Source organism: Ambystoma mexicanum, chromosome 5q, assembly GCF_040938575.1.
Source record: "Ambystoma mexicanum isolate Mex_15411 chromosome 5q, UKY_AmexF1_1, whole genome shotgun sequence".
In the NCBI taxonomy this organism is placed as follows: domain Eukaryota; kingdom Metazoa; phylum Chordata; class Amphibia; order Caudata; family Ambystomatidae; genus Ambystoma; species Ambystoma mexicanum.
In genome coordinates, this window is record NC_090933.1 from 444,872,084 (window position 1) to 444,899,708 (window position 27,625).

The window sequence follows — 27,625 nt, forward strand, 5'->3', positions numbered from 1 at the left end:
ACGTCGACGCGCAGCGCCCTCTACAGAAAATATTTCCGAGGCCAGCAAGCTGGAAACGTATTATCAAATACATTTTTCTGCACGAGAGTAATACTTTAAAGCCGCAGGTTTCAGGAAAGGCTTCTCCGCCTCTTTAACAGAAACCTATGTGCAGTAGCCCAGACCCTCGGCCTTCATTAAAGGGGGGGGGGTAGGGCCGCAAAGATAACATCTTAAGATTTAATTCTGCCTCAAAGCGTTTATGTAAAGGTGCCAATCTTGATTTGATAAACTGTGTGCTGCAAACTGGTTTTAATGCCGAAGCAATGCTGTACTTTTAATACGTAAATGTAAAAAGTATCAATCGTAAGGACCGATATTTTGTATATTTTTATGTCTGCATTTTATAAATCTACTTTTAGGCCACCCGAAATAGTAATTAAAACGTAATTAATGTAAACATAGACATCCATCTTCCCTATGCTTTTACCCCCACCCCCAAATCCCTGACCCACTATTTACCCCTTAACCCTCCTCCCCATATATATTTCAATTTGTTTTTTCGTTGCAATTTATTCAGTAAAAATTAAATAAAATGCAGTCTAAATAAATAAGGCCAATAGGCCTGCAACTTCCCGGAGCTATAGGTGTCTGGCCCTTCAGCAGGATGGATATCATGGCGTGTCGCTGTTACGCAGAATTACGTGCAGTACCCTTTGGGAACACTACACAAAATTAAGACTACAGGTGTAAGGACAATCTCACCTTTTGTACAAGTCTGTACTACACAGTTTTGTGGTAGCAGGGCTGAGCGCATGCTTATCTCAAGAGGGATGTGAGCAGTACAAGGTGTTACACAAAGGACTTGCAATCACAGTGGTTCAAACAAATACTTACTCAAGGTTTCTTGGTAAAACAATATTCATTTATTTACACAGTCAGTTAGAAAACATTCCACTAGCGATAACCAGCTCAATATCACACTATAATACACTTCAATACCAAACCAATACTTTTCTGAACAAGTTAGGCTCCCCAAAAGTGGGAGCAAAATGGCACTTCGGTAACTTTAAATGGGAGTAAAAGACACGTTATAAGAATTAAACACAAATAATTTCTTAGGCAGGGCAAATAGTTTCAGTTCACTACAAGAGGCAGTTCAATTCAATAGGCCTGAGTCAAAGTTAATGGATCAGTGTCTTGGATAGGATGGCACAGTTCTGGTAGTAAACGGGTAAATCTTTGCCAATGTTCTTAGAAGTAGTTTAAACGAAAAAGAATTCTATGTCGGATTAGGAGCAACAAGATTCCAAAATTGGGAAAGTTTCACAAACGTTCACAGCGGCAGAGAGGATTTCTCACCCGCAGTTGCACAGTACCTTGGTAATGAAGAAAAGCTGTAGCTGAGGCAATTGTTCCTGGCAGTTCCTGCAGATCTTGCTGTTCCTGGGTCTCAGTCGTGGGGACAAGAGGGAGGACGTCAGGAGGTTCCTGCACTGCACGGGGAAGGATCCACAAGCTTTGCAAAACGACAGTTTAAGGTGCGTCCACAAACTGGTATCCTCACTGGCTATCTGGTTTCCTGGTTTTCAACAGCACTCTGACCAGCATGGAGATGGTTTCCAGGTGGCTTGCGAGTTGGTTGTTCCCACCAGCTCAAGGAAAGACGTCGTCCTTGAAGGGCTTCTCTGTCGAGGGAGTTTCAGGCTATTTCGGACCTGCAGCAGGGCTTCACCAGGCAAACCAAAGGTCCAGGAGTTGCAGCAGTCATCTTCCTAAAGCGGGTCTTCGGTTCCTTCGTTCCAATGGTTGACTCTGCCTTCCAAGTCCCAGAGACCTGCCTTTTAAACAGTTTTCTCCCATTCATTCCAGCCTAGCTGCCACTCACCTTGGCAGACAGTCAGCCAACCAATCATGCCAGAGTACATAGACTACGCACAGGGAGTTTCGGGCACATCCCTCTCTTCCTGTCCACCCCAGACACTCAGACGCCAGAGGCGGTCTTCAGTACTGAAGCCCGCCAAAGGCAAACGAACAAAGGGAACAAACCTGGTTTGGCGCGCAGAGACAAACACTAGAAGGACCTTTCCGAAAAGAAATGGCGAAAAATGTCGATGACTGAACCTGTTTTTACAGAGGGGGCTCAGACGCCATCTTGAAAAACATGACTCCGGTGGATTTTAGCTACCGGAGCGTTTAAACTGGTTGCGGTCGGGAAAATAATGGTAATACCACTGCCACCAAAAAAAGAAAGGACCTAGGCTAGTTAGCCATTCTGAGAGGGTAGCATTTCAGTGCTACATGAGTTTTCTAGGCATAGGGAATACTAGGTATTCCCTCCAGCACTCTACTGTAAGGCAGGGTGTGCTGGGTCTAGCAATTTAAAAAGACTAGCAAAGTTGATTTAACTTTACATTCAGTGGGAGACAGTAGTCAGTCCCAGAGAAGGTATTTCAACCTTGGGAAGTCTGAGACATCCCTGTGCCACTGCACGGAGGGTGCTGTGTGGTGACCCACAAGAAAAGATGATGCCTAAGGAGTTGTCTAAAACTCAATATCCAAAGAACACAAAAGTAAAACACACATCAAAATACATGAAAGAGTGGGGAAAAAAGGCTCACACTCTTTCCAGGTAAAAAAATAAATAAAATCCTCAAAATCCAGCAAAGTTGCAGGAGATCTCAAAAGGTAAGGGAAATTAGCACATGTATTTAAATTCTTCCTAACAGTCGCATGTCGTAGCGTCATCAGGAGCAGGCCCTCCTCCCTCAAAGAGCAGTACATTCCTGCCAAGATGTTGAAATTCTGGCGGTAAACTGACCATGCCAGGACATTTCCCTGTGTTCAGGCTGTATGCTGCTTTCTTCAGCTCTCCCATTGAGAGCTCCTCAAATATTCTTTCTTCAGCATAGTCCGCTTTGATGCACAGTATCATGCTCATTCGCCTCAGATACCCGTGGTTGCATTGAGAAGGAGACAGGAACGCGTATGAAGCAGGCGTCGAGCGCGAAGCACAAAACAAACCGAAGCAAGGTGATTTCCAATCCAACAGGCACCAGAGACGTTGCCCTACAACACAGAAGCTAATAGGAATAACGGAATACTGGGAAGCCAAAGGGGACTCGTTATCAACTCAACAGAAGCTTGGGGGGGGTGCACACACGGCGAATGCAGCACTCCGTGTGAGCTCTGATGTAAGCTGAAGCCCATGTGACAATAACCTGATAAATATTGCCCAGATCACCTTGAAAAACAGGAAAGAAGACGTCTGAGGGGGTTCCCCTTATGCAGACGAAATCTCACCATGTTCGACAGCCGGGATCCAGAGATACATCGAGCGAAAGCTGAGGCCCGGGAGAAGTGCCTTTTCCGCCTGGAGAGTTCAGGAGATAAGCCACGCCCACTGCATGAGGCAGCAAAGCAGCAGCATCCAGCGAAACCAATGGAACCTGGCGATCATATATGGTGGGGAACCGAAGCATGAATAACTGCTTGTGCTCCAGGTTCGCCCCCCTCCGTTGAGCGCTAACAGACCAGACACCCCCGCTGTGCATTGGCCCTTACCGGCATCGAAAACCAACGGTAAGGCGGACCCGCACCCGAAACAACCTCGTGTGCACTATTATACAAACACTGACAACCGCTGGACAGATATAGCGCAGCATGCGGGCAGTCCCATAGCCCCCAACCCCTCACAACTGGGGCACTCAGTCCGGGATCCGCTTCGTACTACGGCTCGCCCCGCCAGCCATTGATTAGCCCTGGCACGTGTGTGGACGCAGGCCCGGGTCCTCCGACAATTGACATTGCTCCTCTGAGGAGTAGGGGTAGCACGGGGCTCCCCACGGACCGGAAAGTGGCACAGAGGTGATACTCTGATTTAGCAATCCTTAACAGCCATGTAGGTAACCCCCACAGCAGTTCCTACCAGGCCCTGACCAGGTCGGGGAAGCCCGAACGCTAAGTGCAGCCGGCTGACCAACCATCACCCCATTGCCATATCATCTACACCTGACCACAACGTCCAGTGGGGTTATGGAGGCAGTAGCCTATCCCATCTGGGGCTGCGAATCACAGCAAGGCGCAACAATACTGGAGAGGACAAGGGGGCCAGGGGTGGCAACGCAGCCCTTACACCGCAGACAAACCAGGGAAGGGTGCACATGGCTGCCATAGCGGCAGCCCCACCATGCCGCTTGGAGCTCCCCCCTCACCCCGACTCAGAGGGGCGAATCGCCACCAAGAGCATGAACCAAGCAGTCAGGCATGGACTAATCCGACCGGAGATCCCACATACGGCTTGAACAAGGGAATATAACCGCAGCATGGAGGATACACTGCAAGTGACCCACGAACAAAACCCAGGAGCAGGACCCGGCTTAAACCCTGCGCCCCAGGGATTATTAGTTGCATTATCGGAACAGACTGCGGATAGGTCACTCGCCAGATGAGACTTCAAAATGGCGCGCTGGCGCAGACATAGGGCCCCCAGATACGGCATTATAGACTACTACATCAACCCTTAGCAGTGACCCTATTCTCGAGTACAGGGAACGGCGACGGGGGTGGCTACGACCCTCACATTCATACTTTGGGACTGGGAGAAGCATAGAAACAAAGGCGGGCTTGGAAGAGGCCCGAGGAACGATGCCCAAGGGAATAGGCCATAAAAAAGGGAAAGGCGCCATCGATAAATATACAACGGCGGTCATCAGAAAGGATAGCATGGCTGAATCCAGGATCGCGCAGACCCACCAGGTTGCCTCTACTCACTCGACTACCACTATGGACCCCCAAGCGGTATTCGCATCTATGCAGCAAGGGTTTTCAGCCCTGAATGATAAACTGGATGGGATCAACTCTAATGTGACGACCATAAAGAACCAACTAGAGAAAGCCACTGGCTGCATCGCAGAAGCTGAAGCACGAAACAACACAACTGAGGATACACTGGAAACACTCCGCAATACTGTGACAGAGAAGGCGAAAGATTTAGGATCAGTGAAGCTTAAAATGTGAAGATTTGGAGGATAGGTCACGCTGAAATAACGTTTGCATAGTCGGTATCCCGGGAGATGCTCTCAAGGCCCCGATGGAACTTGCAGTGGAAAACTTACTCAAAGATCTGCTCGAGGACCCGGGCTGGGCCTCCATGTTCGTAGTGGAAATAGCACATAGATCCCATGTACCACGCCCCAAACCGGGCACATATCCAAGACCAATCATTGCGAGAATTATGAACTACAGGGACAGGGATTTGGTACTATGGGCCGCTAGGGACAAGCAAGAACTAAAACTGGGCTCTAACATTATCTGAATATTCCTGGATTATACACTAGCGGTGCAGCAAGAGAGACATTCCTAACATGAGTCAAGAGACTGCTCCGAGAATGCAAAATCCCTTATGCAATGCTTTATCCAGCCAGGCTCCGCATACAACACACTAATAAAACCTATTTCTTCACTTTTCCAGAAGATGCCGCCAGTTTCGTAGAAACCCACATCTCCATTCAAGCGGAACAGACACCGGCAGCATCGGGGGGTGGTGGGAATGGATCACCCACGCGAGTACAGGGATAAGGGAACCAGGACACAGACCACGTACACGTGCACAACCGAGGAGAGGACTCACTTACAAATCCATATGCTGTTTATGAGACACTTGAAATGATGGGACCCTCTGTTTTCACTATGTGTTCAGGCAACGAAAAACATGGAAGACAGTAGCTATAAGGGCATACGAATAATGTTTATGGGCCTCGGCTGCCACGGCAGCGCTCCGTGATGCGAATGCATCAACTAAAGGGACCATCGAAGGGAAGGGGGAGATGAGAGGGGGACTTAACATAGTTGAAGTGCGGGGAACTATGAGGGCAGGGGAGGAGGGTGTGTTGTTATTTGGGGTGTTAGAAACACACAGATATTAATCACATTCACACATGAGAAAGCTCTGAGACCTGTTATCCACACAGTTCAATTAGACGGTACAGGAACCAATGGCTAAGGCCGACATAGAAGGGATTACCTTCATAAGCTGGAATGTGCAGGGCCTGGGGATGCCGGTTAAACGGAGGAAGATAATGGCCTACACGAATAGACTGGGGGCCCAAATAGTATATTTATAAGAGCCTCACCTATTAGATTACCACATTGAAAAGAAGGCAGCCAGGTGGGGCAAACAGATATTACATGTCATTCCAGTCAAGCCCGAGGGGTGCTCACGCTGATACACAAGTCGCTGCCGCTTACACTGTATGGTTCGGAGAGTGACAAAGAAGTGCGCTATGTCCTAGTACATGAGAAACTAGCAGAAGAAGAAGTGCTACTGATGAACTTATACGGCCCGAACCTAGACGACCCGAGGTTCTTCTCTGAGCTACTTAAAAAATGCACTATCCCACAGCTCAATTAATTTGCGGGGGAGACTTCAACACAATCCTAGATACCCGCTTAGATCGAACGTCCGACACCCAAAGGTCACTCACTAATGCAGCCCGCAGTATACACACCCACAACGTGGATCTAGGTCTTCGAGATGTGTGGCGGTCACTCAACGGCTCACATAGGAACTATGCGTTTTACTCCTCTGTGCACGACATGCACTCACAAATAAACAAACATGTGGCAACTATCACAGAGTGCATTCTCCCCAGCACAATGTCAGACCACTCCCCAATCTTGATGAAGGTACTAATCCCCAAAGCCACTCCCCTGAAACCCTTGTGGAGATTTAAAGCCACAGCACTGGCAGACCAGGTATATGAGTGTGACCTGTCCCAACATATAAATGAGTACTATGAACACAATGAAGGCTCGGTCCTGTCTCAGGAGGTACTTTGGCAAGCCTTTAAAGTCTATATAAGAGGTATAGCTATGTCCACTGAATTCGGGGTGCTAAAAGACATCCGTAGTGAATTAAAGAGGAGGTGGAGATTACTAGACTGCAAGAAGAGTATGCCACAGAACCCAACCCCCGAACCAAACTAAACATTAAGATACAATTGGAGGAAGACAGAAACGCAGCGGACCAAGAAGTCTGCTCCTTTGACAAGCCAGCGGCTGCGAGGAGGTAGGAAGAACAGGAATGACCCGGACGGCTCCTGGCCCATATTGATATGGATATCGATATTTTATTTCTATTGCGCTCGTACACAAGTGTTTCAGAGCGCGACAAGGCAATGGAGGGGCCAGGGGAGAACAAAACAGAGATCTTACTAGGCCCAGTGACATTGGGAAAGCGCAAGTGCATGGGAGAGGGGGAAGGGAAAAGTGCATGGAAGGGGGGAGAAGTGTAAAGTGCTAAGCAGAGGAGAAACAGATAAATAACAATACATACATAATAAATGCAACAAGATGGCAAGAGAGGAGAGAGGAAGCACTCACATTCCATGCATATCCTGTCCCAACGGGACAGTCTCAATGGATCAAAAGGAAGTAGAGAGTGTGTTTTATGATTTTTATTCCAGGCTGTACTCTCCCCAAAGCACAGCCACGGAAGCAGAGATAGATGAATACCTATCGAGTATACCAACCACACTATTATCTGCGGGGGCGAGAGATGTGTTTCGATCGAGGAGATAGCCGAAGCCAATAAATCTCTCCCCAACTGCAAGGCACTGGCTCTGATGGGCTAAGCGCCAAATTTTACAAGGAATTTGTAGATATTCTGGTGCCCAGACTTCTAGCGGTATGGACAGAAACCCTAGACACAGGTAGGCTCCCTGGGTCCACACGGGAAGCGATAACACTCTTGCTCAAATCCAGGAAGAGCCCCAAAGACTGCGGCTCCTACAGACCCCTGTCGCCACTTAATACGGACGCAAAAACCTTTGCAAAAGTTCTCGCTACGAGGCTCACCCCATGATGTCCCATATTGTCCACAAGGACCAGGCAGGGTTTATACCCGGTAGGTAAACGGCAACTAACACCCGTCGCTGTTTCGAAGTGCTGAACTCGATCCCCAAGGATGTACAAGGGATCGCGCTGGCCCTGCACATGCAGAAGGCCTTCGATACTGTCTATTGGCCCGTCCTGTTTAGAGTCCTGCACAATTATGGGTTTGGCCCGAATTTCATAAAATGGGTCAGAGTGTTGTACTCCCAACCACAAGCCAGGGTCTGTGTTAACGAGAAGCTGTCGAAATTATCACCTCTTTTGTTCGCCCTGGTCATAGAGCCACTAGCCGATTTAATGAGACACCGAATCAGTGGGCTGGGGATCCAACTCACAAACAGGGTTGAAATTATTATGCTATACGCTGACAATATCCTCCTGTATTTGAGGAACCCAGAACGCAACATAGAGAAAGCATTCAACGCAGTTATAGAATTCGGGAGATATTCGGGGTTACATCTGAACAACTCCAAATCAGAGATATTTACCCTAACAGAAGCCACCCAAAAGCCAGCAAGGCTCCATGGACTACAGCGGAGTCCCACACAGGTGAAATAGTTGGGGATATATGTGGCAAGGACACCGCAACTCAACAGAGCCCTAAATTATGAGACTAGCTGTGACACTGTGTACGAAACTTGAACGATGGAAATCCCTACCCAACTCCCTCATGGGCAGGCTTGCACTGGTAAAGATGATCATTTTACCCACATTGTTTTACCTATTCACTACTGTGACGGTATGGCCAGTTAGGTCCTTTTTCTCGAAAATTCAAGGGGCATGTATGGCATTCATGTGGAAGGGCCAAGCGAGGGTAGGATGGCGGGAACTTTCCTGTCCATATCAGAATGGGGGACTGGCAGCCCCTGACTTTGAAATTATTTGGCAGCACAAGCCCACTACGCAACACACTGGGCCACGTTCGGCACACAGGCACAATACATAGCCCTTGATAAACCAGTGAGAAGCCCAGCCCTACTCCTGCACAAAGCGGCGTTTGCACACCCCGGACATTCGCACACCACTGACCCGCCATTAGTAACATGTGCAGCATGGGCCAGGATAGCAGTGAGATCTGTATGGGAGGTTTTATACCACCTGAACATGCCACTGTGGGACGCACATTACATACCCCCCCCCCCCACACAGGATGCAAAGCTCGCCAAACACTGGAAAAACAAGGGCATTCACTACTTTGGGGGACCTCTTCCTGGACAAGCAATATATCCCCTGGGAAAATATAAAGGACATCATTGTTAACAAACGACTACAGAAATTGCAGTATATACGCACAAGATCAGCGATGGCCAAGTTCTGGAAGTAATTCCCGACTGAACCCGTGATACACCAGGTGCTAGGGTATAGGTTTACTGCCGAGACCTCCAAAACATCAGCCTCCACACTGCATAAACCAGTCATGGCGCACCAGAAACCCCCAACCCCTGGAGTAAAAGAAAGGTGGGAACAATACTTAAGTCACCCCATCACTGACTCGCAGTGGTCACGCATCTGCGGACTTACGAAAAACATCTCATGCAACTCACAGTTTCGTTTGATACAATATAAAGTTGTACACCAAACGCACTACACAGCAGCCAAACTGAAACGGTTATACCCATTGACGAATGGTAAATGCCCTAGGTGCAGTAGTGAAAATGAAGATATATTCCACATGTTATGGGCATGTACCCGTCTGTCTGAGTACTGGGTTGGGGTACATGAGGCACTGGATACTATGGCCGATCAACTGCTGGAATGGGGACCCCGCCATGTGGCTGCTAGGGAAGGTGGGGAAAATGAGTCCAGGGTGGTGCAAATACCTAAACCTCTGCGTAGTACTAGCAAAGGGAGCAATCCTGATAAGTGGAAGAGTGTGGACCAACTCACAAGGGAAGATTGGGAGAAGGACATGAGATGGGTTAATGAAAGGGAAGAAATGTACATCGAACCGTTACCCATCAGGGGTCGCCCAAGGGATATATGAGGCAGATTCCGACAATATCTCTCTGATTAAGACGTGGAAGGGAAGGACTGTTGGGATAGAGTGATATGAGCAAGTATGTTATTGGAGGTTCACTACGGAACAATTATGATGTTTAAGAAACAATTGTGAGAAATGTTGATATATATCTGTGCAAATAAAATAAAGTTTTTTTTAAAAAAAACAACTTGAGAAGCTTGTCTCAGTACCGATAATGAAAGCGTGGAAAGCTAACTTTGAACTGTGTTAATGCAATGAAGTGAAACGACGAGGACACAAATTGGATTAGGACTACCCTGGGAAAGGGGGGGAAAAAAATAAAAAATAACCCTATATACAAGAAACAAGGAGTCGAACATAAGAGACATTTGTGTAGTAAAGGCCAGAGGGTCCCCTGGATAAACTTTATACAAGAAAGAGTACCACAGGAAAAGGTGAAAGAGAGAACTCTGTGTTCCGAGTATAGTACCTTTCACTGTCCAAATCGTTCTAAGAAAGAGAGGATGAGTCTCACAAGAGCAAGAAAAGCAGTAGAAACTAAAGAGGAGAGAAAGACTGTAAATCCTGTAATGGAACTACAGAGGTTAATGCAAAGGATAACAAGAGATTATTTACGAATTGTATATTGAGCAGTACTTCTTTTTCCAGAGAAGACTAGCAGTGCAACAGCACAGGCACCAGGAGAAGGGAGTCATTCTCCTTGTCCAAGTTGATTATAATAGTGGTAGGGTAAATTAGGTTAGTTTTGGACAGCGGACTGAATACTTTGGACATTTATTCACGACTGACGAGCACCTTAGTAAAGTAGGTAGGGAACACCCCGTAGTGATAGGGAAAAATAAGCTTTTTTAATTCTTTAATAAAGATATGGTCAAAATGTCGGAGTGTCCGTGTCCTCCTTCTGACCCGCCACAGCACTTTCTGCATCCACAGCTGACAGTCAGTTCCACTCCTGGTATTCCCATACGTGCAGTTGTGGGAGCTCTTTGCCAGAATGGGAGTCACTATCACCTGGTGGGGAGTCAGTCCTAGTGAAGTCCCAATTTCCCCAAACCTACGGTGAGTGTTTTGCTTAGCAGGTACACCACCCGAACCTTAAAGGGGTGCCCCCCCAAAAGAAGGGAAGAAAACCTCCAGATTTGTCAGTAAGCACTTATCTTGTAGCAGCATGAGGTAAATGAGATTCTAATGCAATGCTTTTGTATAGGAATTGGAAAAAGTGTCTTGATGTTATTACTTTTAAGTTAATCTGTATGAAATCGACTACACTTTACAAAGTTATTTAGATACAAATTAATCATGATGGCAATTTTAAGAAATGCGTTTAGAGGAGTTTATGATTTAGAGTCGACAGCACTTTTTTTCAGAGAAACAAGTACATTTTAAAAGTAATCAACAGAAAGCCTGTGTGCTATAAAGAACACTATGCGAAATTACTTTAAAATGCTGCCGATTCCGACATAACTTACTGAGAACATTCAGAAGTCTTTCCTTTGTTCTGATAATCCATTATACACTGGATAAGATGGTTATTTTCATCCAACATCTGAAAGAAAAAGTTGCATGTTACAAATATTTAATGAAGAGTTAATAAAAACAAATCAGTGAAGGGGGACACGTACTGATGTTTTTAAATTGAAGCCTCACACTGGACATTTTTACGCCCTACGTTTTAGTCACATAAGTGAAAATAACTACAATTTGAAAAATACCATTACAGAGAGGCACTATGCTTCTTGGAAGAAGACTCCTTGAGTGGAAGGTCGCCACACACACGATGCAAGAATTTTGTCGAGGGGTTGGGTTGGCGGCACATTACATTACCAAAGTGAGACTTCCAATTACAGGTGAAGAATAAAGTGACAGTGCTTGTTTAAACAAGTTAAGCCTCAAACATCAAATTTCAGTGGTGTGCTCATACTATCGAAACAATTTCTAGTCCAAACCGGCGAGAATGGAAAAGCTGGAGAACTGCAGCCATTAACAATTATTTGGATGGAGCGCTCTTTTTGGTATTTCTTGATGCCAGCATTTCTCTGGTGCCAGAAACAAGAACATAGAATGAGGTAAACAGGCTGTGTCTTCTACAAATGTTGATAGAGCTCTAATCACGCCGAACACAGCACACATTTTATTATATTACATATGCTGTGCATCTACAAAAGCTAATGAAGGAGCAAAGGACAGGGGAAGAACGTCTGAAAAGCCCATACTCCAGAGGCACCGTTCAAGAGCCTTTACAATCAGATTTGACTGATAGAGGAGCTAGATACAAGGTCTGGCTGAGAGAGGACTGAAGTGATTATAAGGGTAGAGAATGGGCTACAAAAGGGATACAAGAGCATTGTCAAGACTGCATAAAAGCACCACTACTAATGAAAAGACAAACATTCGGCATGCACAAGGCAGTATGAAAAAGGACAAAAAAGAGGCAAGGGAGGAGGAGAAGGGTAGGTCATTTGATCTAAGGTTAGGTGCAGAGGACAAAGTATTTTTGAAATGTGGAAACAGTACAGGACTAGGTGTCAGAACAGCATTTTTGGATTTGAGGAAGGTGTCGGGTGCAGTATGTCAGACCATTTGGATGCTTACATGAAATGAAGTAAATTTTTTGTATATAGTTGAAAAAACAACTTTTGCAAGTTTTAGAACGTTTCATAATCAATTACATACAAATTATCACATTACATCATGTTTTATCAAATGAAATATCCAAATTGTGTCAAAATAAAGGAAATATTTTGATGCATTTTTTTTTACAGTTAATTACATTTGGATAGTTTAAATGTTAAAATAATTTAAATAAAATGTTATTTACAGTACATAATCATTATATACCAGATATAGCAAGGCTTAAAATGAGCATTGTCACATAGCAATTGGCTACGCAATTCAGTAGGTTTGCTAATTAAATTGACACTTGTGTAGCAAAACTAGCTATTTAAGTTACCCTGTTCAATGAAAGCACAGCTCACCCTGCATTTGTCTCTTGTCCTCAGGGCTCTCGCTGCACCCTTTTTTCCTCTGTGAAAAGGGGCTATGGAGGGAGGGAGTGCAGCCGTAATCATCTCCTCCACTCAAATGGGAGTGCTAGGCCAGATTTCCTATTCTTTCTCTATTTATCGCAAATCAGAAGTAAATTGGGATGATACTTTTACTAAGCTAACTGTCTGGGGAAAACCAGTATGCGTTCACTGCATTGTCTCCATGCTTTACAGTAAAGTTTAGGTTTGTATCTAAATCTCTGTCAACTATATTTAATTTTGTTAGGGAAGATGCATCTTATTGACAAATGAACACTTTTAAAAATGTACATCAGACAGTCAAATGCCTTTAACGGCAAGCCTAGTTCTGGGACTTTCTGGTTGCATGCATCTGTGCAACTGGTGATCAACCCATGAGCTGATCCCATACTTATTGACATTCTATCTAATCACCCTGTTCCGTTATACCAGCTACCCTGAAAGTGAGATAGCCGCAAACTAGAATATTCCACCTAGTTTGGCCAGTTCTCTGACTGCTATGCCATCCAATCTGCGTAGTTTCTTACTTTCTTTCCTCTTACATAATGAATACACCAAGATAATTAGATGTTTACAGAAATACACAAAAGTAGTGATTAATAGTTCCATCCAGTCTGTACATCTACAAATCTAATGCAATATACCATGCACTGTAGTAAGCCTCCAGAGTTTTGCTCTGGGATTAGGATTGCATGACATATTAGCACCTGCAGGAGACAGCTGGCCAAGCTATTTTCAGAACCTTTTTTAGAATTTCTATTTGTGTCCATTCATGTAGCTAACCTTTTACATTTTACAGACACTCGTCCACGGCCCGCAAAGTCAAGTAGATTTTTGGAAACGGTACCATTTGGAGAGGATGTTTGAAAATGTTTTTAACATTTACTCTGTTTGCAGTAAATGCCAAATAAAAGTATCACTGTGCATGGCTGGCCTGTGTGTGGCAGCAGCGTGCCAAAGATAGTGGGTTTGTGGTGATATGCACCATTTTGCAGAAAGCGCATTTACATTTTGTGTCATCCGTTGCCATGGGTCGAGTGAATTTTGCTTAGATCGGGTAGGTAAACAAAGTTACTCGACCTGCAGGTTTAGCAGAATTTTAAAGAATTTGCAAGGCCTGACTCATTTCACAAATGTCTTACTTCAGTGGTACACAAAAATGCTGCATTGTTGCTCATTTTATGTCTTGGGTACAAATAACTTCTGGTGACAAACATATTAGAACAACATTGCTAAACAAATGGGTTTGTTTGCTAATCAAGAACATTTTAATTAGTAATCTCTGCTAATCAATTTTTTAAAACTAATTTATGCCTTGTATAGCATTTCATTTTAAATTGCATCGGATAAGGGTGCCTCAACAATTTATATTTCCATTGCAAAATTGAATAAAAAAATAATTTAGGACTAGTATCCAAGATGTTGATTAAATCACATGCAATGATTAATAAACCTATACGGGCATTTCTTAAGCCTTTGACAAATCTATGCCGCTGTAACTCAGTAAAATCAATTTACAATTGGGAATTGATGCATTTTAAAAAATGAGACAGAATTAGCAAGAAATCATCATCTTACATCAATCTTGACCATAACAAATCAAGATAGAATTTAGTTTTAATTGAGAGATTTTCTCCAAGAAGCTGTAATCTGTGGGTGTCAAAGTACGGGCATACTAATATCCAGTGTTTTAGAGTTTCAGTAGGCAATTGACAGAACAGACAACAGGGGTCAATACTCATACTTTCATTACTACCTCAGTGCTTTGATCTTTCTCACGAAGGGAAGTGATTGAAGCAAAATCGCATATATAGTGCTCTTAATTTCCTGCAAGGAAAGCATTTGATGTAACTATTGTTTTCCTCTTTCTAGGATAACAGGCATATTTTTTATGTAATGAATACTTACTGAAACAGTTTATAGTTTTAATCCAGTTATACGTATACTATTTCTTTTAGTGTTCTCTGGGCTATTAATTAGATCGTCCTCAGTGGAATCAATGTCGTCAAGTAGACCTCGCATTAGCTGACTAAATGTATTAATTGATTTAACGGATTTATCTTTAATCACCACATTGATGTCTTCATATAGATAATTTTTTGGGGGGCTAACCATTTTGGAGTAATTGAAGAGTTGTCTCCAGTCAAATCTGGACAACAGTGATACCAGGCCTAACTTATGTCTTATCAGTACGTTGGGCAGAGACTTGGCAAAACTGAGAACTCCTTTCCATAACCGAACCTGTAGTGAGTTTAAAAATTCATGTAAGTCCATCAGACACATGTCTAAACCATAAAGTAGGATGGGCTTGATCTTCATTGTATAGTATTCAATGATAGGAAGTAGTGAAAACATGCAAAGTTTCAAGAATAGACATTTAATTTGAGATAGTCAAGGTCAGAATTTTGTTTCCAAAGAATCTTTCCACATCTGCTTCGAAACAGAATTGCAGGGGTTGTTACCCAAGTAACGGAAGACGGGAACCTTTTCAATTGTTTCAGAACCTAGGATCTATTTAAATGTTTTAAGCTTCTTTGGTCCAGTGTAGACTATGATTTTTGATTTGCTAGCATTAGCTTTAAGGTTGTTGTTTAGATAATATTGCGTAAATATTTCCAATTTAATTTGCAAGCTCATAGGGGTCCTGTCAAAGAAAATGAAGTCATCTGCGAAAACGAGCCAGTGAATTCTCAATTTACCCAGTCTCACCAATGAGATTTTCTTGTGGTCCAGATATCATCGATATCACTTAAGTATAGATTGAATAGCATAGAGGCTAAACAACATCCCTGTTTGACTTCAGTAGCAGTCTGAACAGCCCTAGTTAATGATCCCTCGTGAATTAATCTAAATCTGTATATGGTTTCATGGTATAAAGAAGCTATCAGCTGTACTAATCTAGTCGGAATTCCCATCCTCAATTTGTTCCACAGAACTTGACGAATGACGGAATCAAATGTGGAGGTCAAGTCAAGGGATGCTATCAATGGGGCACGTTTCCAAAAGATATGCCAAAATTGAAGCATTTAATGGAGTACCCATCATTTTTCAGAGACCAACTTGGAAGCAAGAGTATTTGATAGGATCAAGACTTCTCGAGCTCCCTCAAGATCAGATATGAAAATACTTCAGATGCGTCTGTCGAGGCTATAGGTCAAGCGATTGAGACCAAGTTTTCGGGATAGATGATGTGCTGAAGATTAAATCAAATTTTATTTTAGAATCAAGACCCATAGATTAGGATCTTTTTTGATCACGTATGATGGAATGCCATCTGGACCTGGTGCTCTCGAGGAGTTGAGTTTGCTTATGGCCCATAGAATATCATCTTTATTCCAAGGACATAAGTCACGAATGCTTAAGTATTCACAGGGGTTATACCCTCAAATTGATGTGGTAGCTTGTATTTCTCTTCGAAGAATTGTACCCAAACTACCTCAGAGATGTGTGATTCTCGATCATCCAGTCTATTACCAATGGTCCGATTCATGGTTGACCAAAATGCTCTTGAGTTTTTATTACAATTTCGGTTGTCTTTTGTGTGGATGTTTATCCCAACTGATTTTAGGAGATTTTTGTGGGTTTGAATAATTAATCTCTTCCCCTCTCTGTATTAACAGTAAAGTCCCGTTTAAGAAGAGCTCTGACTTTTCTGTTCTCGTCAGTTTTGAGTTGTGCAACTTCAGTTTTATAGCCATGCTTTTTTGATTTAACAGGTCTTGATTTATTTATGACAACAGTTATTTTCAGGCAATAAAACATAATTTCGGATAATACATTTCCCCTTTGGTTTTGATGAAGATTTTGATTAGTTAGGACTTCAGAGAAGAGAATTTCCATTTTTAAATAGCTTGGAGAATAACATGGTTAGTTTATTATTCCATTTAACAGACACCAGGACGGTCCGTTTCAAGGGATTTATTTCAAAAGTTAGTGTTTTAGTCAAAATTACCATTTCAAGATGGTACACAACAGGGTTCACAATATTCACAGGGCCGCAACTGGATCTGATGTTAGAGGATACATAGAAATAGTCTACGGTAGAGTGGTAGCAACCTCGATGCCAAGTGTAATTCGGAAAGGGATCAGTATTGTTTAAATCTAATTGCACCAAGTCCCATTGCAAGAGATAAGAGTCCCATTTCATTCCCCTTTGTGAGGATTTAGTAGCAAAGTGTCCAGGTAAATAGCCATTATTTATTTTAAGATCCTCTAAGCAATTAGAGTTGAAATCACCACCCATAATTATTTCATAGTTGGAATGATCAATGACCCATTGTTCCAAAATATCCGAGACTCTGTGTTGAAACTCTAGTAATGTGTATTTCAATGGGTTCCAATAGATACTAAGGAATAATATAGGTGCTTTGGCATTTTACATTAGTTCGATTTTAATGGCTAACAATCCATCCATCAGAAGAATAAGTTTGTTTTTACTTTGAAGGTTCCTAGTTATCGCTAATCCACCACGAGATCTACAATTAACGGCTCGCAAAGCAGCGCATGTATATGGTTTGTATCCATGTAATTGGAAATGTGACGACATCATGGTTTTGATACTCTCGCTATTTTTAGCTGTTTTGTATCCTAAAACCAGGAATTCAGATTTTTTGAGCCACAAGCATTCCATGAGATAATCTTGATCGAATCACTGCTAAAATTGGGTAAGCCCTCAAGGTTTTTAAAGCAAGTTCTACCCATGACCAATCCGGACTTGCATTATTTGCAATTGTTCATAGAGTTTCAATTAATTCAGTTGAGGTTATACCCGAGTTAGCCATGTGATTTCTCTCTGCCTTGACCTCAGGTGGTTCCGCTTGAAATGCTATGAATGCTTTACCATCCTCCAGTGATTCAATATTGATTACCTTGTATCCCAGAATCTCCAGATTGTGACGCTGTTTATAAATTAATTTAAATTATAATTAAGTGATAATCACAAAACATACGGTTGTTGTTAGTTTGCGGTAGAGTAACACACTCAATGTCATCTGATTCTAATGATCTTAAAGACTGAATTTGTTGAATAACTCCATCAGGAATGATCTATTTATTCTACCTCTCCCATTAATTTCAAATGTACTCTCCCATCCCATTATAGAATAACTTTCCAAATTTAAAGCATTTTCTTGATTAATTGGAAGGCAGATTATTGGACGAAATAGGTAACGATGGTGGTACCAGAGACGATGTTGGTAGAGATGAAGGTGCCAGGCAAGACTCTTTGGTTTTCTCGGTAACGACTATTGGTTTTTGGGCAGGTTTCTTATCCATACTGTTAGAAACAGCAGGGGAGGTCAGGCCGACATTGCTATATTTTTTCTCCACAATGACAAAGAAGAGTGACAGGTTTGTTTGTTTGATGCCCTCATCGCCATTGATGAGATGTATTGGTAATGGCATTAGATCAACTCGAGAATTCTTTTGTTTGTTCTGGATTTTTCCCTTATATGGAGTGGACATTCATTTGATTTCTTTGTTACTATCCTCACTTTCTATAATCTCAGATATGACAGAACTATTCAAATTGGAATCAGTGTCACCTTTTTGTCCGGTTCATCAGTTTGATTTTCCAAGGACACATTTTGCACGTTTTTAATTGTGGAGTTGTGGCCATGAATTTTGGCAGCCTGCATGTTTTTAATTTCTTTTTAGTTTATTGGAGCCCCTGGATGCCTTTCTCCTAGCCTTGCTTTCCTTACATCCAATCCTATGCGGGTTTAGCGTCTTTTGTGGAGGGGAGTTCATAGTTTCAGATAAGGCCATAGAATAGTTAACTCTTGTTCTAGTTTCGTTTGTTTCTACACTAAGAGATCTACCAAAGGAGTTGGACTATTCGGTGATGAATAATTTGAATCAGCTTGTATCAGAGGCACTTTGGTATCTACGTGACTTGAGAGAGGATTAGTATCTAATGATGATAATAGTTTTTGCATTTCCATCATTGTTAATTTGTGTATGATCGATTTTACCATTTGCCAGATGTCAACTCCATGCTCATTCAATGGACTATCCCTAGGTAGTTTTTGAACATTGATTTATACAATCCCGGTTTAGTTTGAGAGGCTACAGATACCTTGCAAACTTTTTCTCCCAAAGTATCCTTATTTCTAGGAATATCTGCGTCACAGGCAAGAATAAACCCTTCAAGTATGTTAATCTTGGCCATCATATCAATTAAGGTGGATCCGACTTCGCGTAGCTCACATTGTGTCGCGTCATGGCCTCTAATAGGTTCCAAATTCTATTGAGTACGGGAAAAGAGCAAATGTCAATTTGTGATTGATTTTTAATTTCAAAGTTTTCATTTACAGGGGTTGGAATCAGTTCCCTATGATCATAGCCCCTTTCTCCTTTGTCATTCAAAGGTGATCTTATTGTATAAATGAAATCATGTGAAGGGGCAACAATGTGTGCAGGGCTTGTTGAGTGTTTCAATTGGAAGAAGCTGGGGCCTTTAAACCATTGAAAAATACATTGGTCTTATTATATAAACCTGCTTCATCAATCATTGCATGGAAATATGGGCGTGCTGTAAAAGTTCCCAAAAGATAAGCGGATTCGCTTCTGCGGTTTACTTGATATTACGGGTGCCAATATTGAAACTTCAGAAATCAAATTGTCGCACATTTCAGAAGGCACTCCCGATCTACATGAGTAGGAGGAACAGGAGGAGTCTTCAATATGAGGAGGATTTACACTCGGGTTAGTCTGCAACGTCCCCAGTTGTTTTCCATTTCGACTAGTAGCCCATGGGAGAATACTTACATCAAGTGATTCTTTACAAGGAGTTGTAGCAATACCCTCTTCAGCGTTTTTATTCACAAGAATATTGGAATTTTTACTTGGAATCAAATTTGATATAACTTTATCATTATTGGAGTTAGCACAGCTCATGATGTTATCAGATGTAGGCATACAGTTATTATTAGCAGAACTTACTTTAACATGCGAGTTCATATTTAGTTTGCGGTTGCGAGAGCCCTGTTCTTGCAGGCTCTTTCCACTTCTCAGGCCAACCACCATGGAGTTCATATCTTTCCTATTTTTTGATAATTTATAATAATTTATCTAGAACTCAAGTTGAGAAGATACAACAATCTATTAAATCAGTTAATTATACAACTGAAGAAACGCAATGAGTTAATTAATTTGATGAAATTGTTTAACATGAAAGGGTCTAAGCCACAACAACTATGTGTGCAAGTTTAACTAACCTTGGAGTGCTTTCGCATGCAATAAGGCACTGAGATTGCATTGGACACAGTCATATAAATGAAAAAGATACACTTTTATAGGTGAATCGGAAAGTGAGCAGCAAGCTATATAATTGTTTGTTAAACCCAAATTAAGGTTTATAGCGAAATTATCCTCACCAAACTACAGTGATTGCAAGCAACAACTTATTTAGGTTGAAATGTGCTTTAATGGCTCCAGAGCACAACCAACAGCACAGTACCCAGAGACACTCCTAGAACAGCCAAACAGTTCATAAGTCAAAACGGGAGCTCTTTCACCTGATGGTTTACTGCCACCCAGCAAGAAATCAAAGGCACAGAGGTCTACTGCCGCGAGGATCAACAGAGTGCTTTCTGCGCTGGATAAATGAAGAATTTCAAGAGTATCAAAACTATATTAATTACAAACAGCTTCTTATTATGGTTGTAGTTCTACGCCAAGACTCCAACGTCACTGTGCACAAAGACAAACCCACAAGACGCAGTAAGAACAGTAGAGCAGTTCAAGAATACGCACAGGGGCTCTTTCTCCTGGTGAAATGAGCCCACGCAGCAAGAGATCAAAGGCTCCAGGGCCCGCATCCTCTCCTCCAACAGGTATAAAATGAGCGCTTTCTGCAGTGGTTGAATGAGAAATGTTAAAACGAGATCAAAGGTACCAAAACCCACAGTTTCTCCTGCTACCTTGTTGCAACGGTTGATTATTCTTATTCAGTATAGTTAAGTCAAAGTATTTTTCCCAGGTATAATCCATAAGAGATCAAAGGCTATTGAGACCGCAGTTTCTCCTACGGAATCAGGCAAGGACCTGAAGTTATAGCAAAAAAGATGAATTCGGATTTACACCATTCATGTAGTGCCAGTCGGAAATGAAAGGCTCTTTAGGCACAGTTTCATTAGCGCGATTCTCACTTGCGATGTTGAAAGTAATACTGAATGCCTTCACAGCATGAAAATTGCACAGATTGTCAGATGGTGTGACACACAACTGAGTTTGTCGAAAGAGATACAGTCTCCCGAATTATCTCAGTTTCGGTTAGAGTGGACCAGTTGATAGAAATTGCCAAACAAAAATAGTATAAGCTGCTCACAGGACAAGATCCGTCATTATTAAACAATCAAATACTCAGATGGAATTGTATAAATATTGGAAGCACTCTTACCACATTAGTGGAGTCCAAAGGGGCTATGCAGAGCAGATAATACAGGTTGTGGGGGATTTAAGAGCTTAGAGGCGACTGGTTCTAGAAAGCAAACTCGTCACAGCAGAGCCAAACTCCCTAAAACCCAAAGACCACAACGCTCCCTGCACTCTGCTCGCTCCGCTAGCATAAACGTTTTTAAGGGCAAGGTTCACCTCTGTAGAATGAAAAGTAGCCAGTGAACAAAGGCTTCTGTTTTTGCACAGCTTTAGAAGGGTAGGAGCCAAACACCACAATACTCCCTGAAATATAATAGTACAAGGGTCATAAACAGATGCGTGGCATGTGTAGTCACAGAATTTATAAGTGACTTGCACTATGCTTTTTATGTACTGTTTGGCGTAAATTACCCCATAGATTATCAAAACCCAACAAGGATCAATACAGCTCTCGAAATCTTAGCTTCAAAGAGAACGTGTGTTTAAGGACTATATTGGGCTGTGAAAATAGAGGTTTGACTGAAATAGTTATGGAAACAGTGGAGACCACATTAGAAATATCTTAAATGATAGATTCTATACAAAAAAGATATCTGTCTAGTAATATTATAACACGTAGTTTAATCAGTGCAGCACTGCTGGCATTAAGCATACAAACTTTAACCAGGGGTTATATTTTACTCTCAAGGTTCTCCCTTAACAAACCTTCTGCCTACCAAACTTTCAAACAGAGCAATCTAGGGTTGGGTCTAAAGTACAATTTACGGCTCCCATCTCAAATCCAGAGCGCTTCTCTGTGCAAGGCAGATATCTTAAATACTCGGAGGAAAAAAACAGCAGCGTTATTTCGGGTATTTGCGTTAACTGTACAGACTCCCTCCCCCTAAATTCTACCTATGGCCTACATTATCCTATCCTCAGCATTATCCTTATGTATGTTTATACTCAAACAGTATGTCACCAGAGTTCCATATCAACACTTCTCTGGGATAGGCCGAGCCATCTCTCTGCCCAGTCCAAACTGTGAGCAAATATTTCTGAATCTCCCAAGTCAAACGCATTTCATGTAGTAATGCTATAGACATCGATTTGGTCTTAAAATAAGATTGTCCCGGTTCCTTTTGATCTAACTATTTTGTTCTCAAGTGTCCCAGGTTGTGTTGTCTCTTGTGTTGTTCTGTGTATATTTGTCAGTTTGCTGTTATGTTTCGCAGGATAAAGCTATTATGACAGATTGAAGATGTACGATGCTTATATTGTTCTGTAAATTAAGTTGTGACGCTTTACTGTGAGACATTGTTTACTTTATTGGTAGTTTTTGTTCATTGCAAACTTAATAAAGTGTTTTAAAAAAATATATTCACATGGTTCGAAATTGAGATTCAATGAGGATGAGCTGAAATCAGCTCCTGGGTGTCCGGCATCACCCAGTTGGCAGGAGCAACTCCGAGGGAAGCAGGAGCCAGTAACCCAGTACACCTTCAATTTAACTTCCACATGAGATGCACACTTTAAACATTTTCTCATTCATCTTCATCTTCATTAGCATTCTCAAATTGAATCTCACATATGTAGGTTGTAAAGCAGCAACTGACATGGGGAGCCAAAAGCAGCTCCTGTTTTCTAGCTAACCAGGCTCTCCTAGGCTAGACGAAGGAGTTAAATAGCTCCCAGCTCCCCTCAATTTCGAACCCTGTATTCATAGCAAATCACATATGTAATGCTAACTCTATAGGGAATAATGAACTTTTCACCCAACTGTTCGATGAGAAAAGTGTTGCATAACCTCCTTGCTGCACAACCAGACTAACTCAGCTGTCTCCATTTGCCCTGCACCAACAACAACATAGTCTTTTGAACTAAACAAAAAGCAGAATTCAAACAAGCACCGATAACAGCAAGATAACTACAGTTCTGCACCTAGCACTACAATGGGCTTGCAACCATATACGAGGGTACCGTTAACAGTTATTCCCACTTCTATGAACGAGAACTTAGTCACCAGAGTCTACATGTGCCTTCGGGGGGGGGGGGGCATATATACACACACCACACTAAATGCCAAATCATGCTTTGGTGAGATCAGGTAGGTTCGTTGTAACCAGCAGCATGAATCCAGACCCTACTTTGAAGGCATAAGAGAAGCAGAAGGGTTTTATGAAAGCCAGGTATAGAGTTCAACCAGTAATGGATTTTGAATTGGGCAGAGCTCATCCACGTTTGCCGAATTTCGTGTGGGTCATGCGATTGTCATTAGATCTCAATGCTCGTTTATTTCTGCTCCTTTTTTTGAGATACTCGCAGATTAGTGTTCCAGCCATTGGTCTGTATCTTCAAGAGTATTTAAGACTACCTTAAGAGTTACCTTGATAAATAATCTTCAGTCTCGATGATTACATTAGCATGTACTTGATTTGGAGTTGGCACAACCAGAGTTTAATAGTAATAATGTCAGTTCTTTCTGTAAACGTGCTGTGTAATCCGGGAACACCGCCAGGACCACGTTTCCTCTTCTAATCATGCCCGGTCTTGATCAAATGGCATCTATCTTTGCAATTAAGCGCCTTAGAGATTAATGGCTTTGGCAGGGCGCCAGGTGGCAGTCTCCTCGTTAGCGCTCTATGGGCCCTTTCAATGGTAAGCCCAGTGATTGAAAAATAAAAATTGGCCTGAGAAAACAAAGTATCACGTTTTCAATATAGTCAGTATACAGTCAGCCCAGCCACCAATATATTATTGCAACAGGCATATTCCACTACATTTACAAGGACTGATGCGTCATCAGAAAGGTCTGACACCAGTTTCTGCAGTGTGCAAGGAATCAGGAGTAAGATTCGGGCACTAGGGCATTGTGTTGACCGATAACAGAAAAGAGGGTTGGAGAAAGACCCATCTCGTCCTATTACTATGTGGGGTTTCCCTGCCATAATGAAACTAAAGGATGTCAATGTCAGACTGTACCAAAGGAAAAGAGTTCTCTGTTCTGTGTCCGAAATCCTAACCGGACCCTTACATTCTAAACCCAAGATAATGTGAATAAGGGGTATAGTTTCTCAACTGGTTGAAGGCGGTTCCTTCAACAGTTCCAACACAAAGTTCCAAAAGGGTGCAAAAAAACAAAATAATCAAGTTCCACAAGTCTCGAGAGGGGGGGCTCTGTGAGGGGTCATAAACATGAGGCGGACAACTTTGTGAAGGTTTTTCAAAAGATGCCATTTTATTAACTCAAAGGGTTTGATAAACACCTTACTTTCCCTGCCATGACAAGGAATTCCCTGCCTATCAAAATAAACTAAAGGAGGGGGGCGCTGTAGGACGCCATCTAAGATGGCTGCCTAGTCTGAGAGCTGTGCTATTATATATATCCTGAATCAAGAAATCCTGCGAGTTAGGGCGACTACGTGGAAAGCAGAACGGCAACTAGAGACAGAAGACCTGGGGACCACAGACTACCACCATCCAGCTGCGTGGCCGAAAACCCAGTGAACCTGGACGCCGTGGGGACACGGCGCAGCCGAGACGAGAGACAGCGGGGAAGTTCGCCATCCCACCCATCCCCCACATAGAGGCGGCCTGGCGGGGTGAGGAACTCTGCGATACGCCTGGGGAGTATGATACCAGAGCACCCACTGTTACAAAAGGAGGCTGCGTGGGTGGGGTGACCACCGAAGATTAGGAGGCATTGGGGTACGGTCGAACAGAAACAGTGACTGTGGGCTAGCGCCGACACCCGCGCCGGAGACAGCAGAGGCGCGGTGTATATGGCACCGCATAGACCCAATGACGGTCCCCCTCACCCCTCCCCCAGGCCCGCCGGGTGCGCTGATGTGCGAGCGTACGGCCGGGCGGAGCGGCGGGATTAGAGATCCGACCCCGATGCCTCCCCGGGCTCCTGCAGGAAGGGAGGTGTTGTGGCGAAGATGAGCGCGCCCTGCTGGGTTGACTCCTTCAAGCCTGCCCCCACCTGCGGATCGCTATCGGAGAGTTGAGAAAGGCCCTGGGCCATGCTGCATTGCGGGGAGAGGGACTTTAAACACAGCTCATTACGGGACCCGAGCAACTTCCCCATAGACACTCAAACTGAATCTTATACAAAGATACACAGTAGAACCTCATTAAACGGAGGGATATTTGGCAGTCCCCACTTCCTACCAGCACTTTCCCTAACATCACTCAAAGAGGGCAGGGGGCTGACGGTCCATATATATCGGATAATATACCATCTACAGCCTCGATTCCTGGTAACATAGAAAGAATCAGTGCACACCTCAGCAAGACAGACAATTGGGGAAAGCAAACAATGCATGACCAATCAAGGTTCAGTGCCACCTGTCGAAATAGGGAATTTCTGAGCTCCAGAACCTTATAGCACGCCTATATCAGCAGCAAATCAAGAATAGAGCCCTTAGTCCCAGCTAATCCAGGAAACACCAAGGGGCGACAAGGGTCCTAACAAAGGCCCCATGGGCGCCTTCACCAATCTCAACATGGAAGGCGATAACGTGGGCTCCACACAGGCGAGCACGTCCTGTGCCACACCATTGATCGGACCCAACACTGATCCTTACATGGCAGCACCGCAGGCAGGATTTGCAGCAGTCAATAGCAGGCTGGATGACAGTCAGCAATATTACATCCATCAGATCAGACCTACAGGCTGTAAATGCTAGAGTATCGGAGGCGGAAACCCCGATAGGTACACTGGAGGACACCTCAACAACGCACGCAAAGGACATTGCCGAGATAAAAAAGACCCTGAAGTTAGTCCATTCCAAATGTGAAGATTTAGAGTCGCGATCCCGGCGCAATAACATAAGGGTGGTTGGCCTGGCGGAAAAAACACTGAATGTGCTCATGGAATCATACATAGAGGGGGTGCTGCGCACGATCTTCCCAGACGCCAATTTTTCTCAACAGTTCCTTATAGAGGGGGCCCACAGATCCCTGGGTCTGGAGCCCAAACCCGGTGCGCCGCCACCCACGGTCATTGCACGCCTACTCAATTACCAGGATAGGGACCTCATCCTATGTCTATCCTGTGAAAAAGGATCACTAACTTACGATTCCGCAAGGATCCATATCTAGCCAGATTTCTCCACTGGTGTACAGACAGCCCGTCGTACATTCGATCATGTCAAGAAAGCACTTAGGGAGAGGTCCATAGCATACGCTATGCTATTACCAGCAAAACTCAATCTTCAACACTCCGGAAGGGCTCACTTTTTTGAGTCGGCGGAAGAAGCGATGGGCTATATAGAACAGAATATCCCGATTGCTTCGGGTAACAAGGACCAGATGGCACCACCCAGCACCTGATTGAAAACAGAAACACTGTACAAGGACGCAAACAAACCATGCCAACTCGCCAAAGATTTAGCACATGTGCGCCTAGGTGAGACCTGGGATGCATGGACAAAAAATGGCAAAGCAGAGCCACTCACGGTTGCAAAGATTGTAGTTTATCAATGGGAATACACTGTCCAGTTGGGGGGGGGGGGGAGATAGGGAGGGAGGGGACTGGCCTGTTGACAGTCGAGAACTATTCAGTGTTAGAGACATAGCCGAGCAACCAATACAGTTCAGAAAATGAGAAGAGAAGGATAGTTTGGGAGTTAAGAGTTTTATGACAGAAAAACCTATCGAGCATGGCACCCGCAGAGACTTCAAACCAGTTCTAAAGCATACTGCGGACAATAACCAACAATATACATGGCAGCAATGAGTAAGTCCCAGGGACTGAGGCTCCTGACCTGGAACATCAGGGGACTGGCGAACCCCATCAAGGCAAGAAAAATATTGGCATATGCAAATAGACATAAAATAGACTACCTACTCCTACAAGAAACCCATGCGACCAAGAGTGTGACTGAAAAATGTGCACATAACTGGGGTCAAATACGCATTGCAACAGACTATACATCTGAAGCCAGAGGCGTCCGAACAGCTGTGCACAAACGCACGGGATTCCAAATGTCTAAATCTAAGATAGATGCAGAGGGTAGGTATGTTATTATATGGGGTGTGATGCACGGCCTGGAGTTGATAATAATCAACGCATATGGTCCAAATACAGATTCCCTAGAATTCTACCTGCAAATGGTGGCAATTATTGCACCGGTGGGCAATGCCAAAATACTATGGGGGTGAGGTGAGACCTCAACACAATCCTTAAGCCAGAAAAGGATCGCTCATCCACAACACACAAGAATCGCACAAAGTTGCCATTCCATTCGTATGTCCATGGGTCCAGTTCACTTATCGACTACTGGCTATGTTCGCCAGAATTAGTGGCACGACTACAGGAAAGTACAATACTCCCACGAACACTATCAGACCATTTGCTGGTTCTGATTGCGATACAGACAGAACA

At 43.4% G+C, this 27,625-nt stretch overlaps 1 protein-coding gene across 2 annotated transcripts in view; it reads right to left on the reverse strand.

Annotated features, from left to right (window-relative positions):
- The window catches only part of SS18 (SS18 subunit of BAF chromatin remodeling complex), an 844,462-nt gene that overhangs the window by 704,190 nt on the left and 112,647 nt on the right, over nt 1-27,625 (reverse strand). For both annotated transcript variants that reach the window (XM_069620936.1, XM_069620935.1), the window contains exon 2: nt 11,323-11,399. In XM_069620936.1, the coding sequence (XP_069477037.1) occupies nt 11,323-11,399 (77 nt within the window). The remainder of the gene's footprint in view (nt 1-11,322; nt 11,400-27,625) is intronic.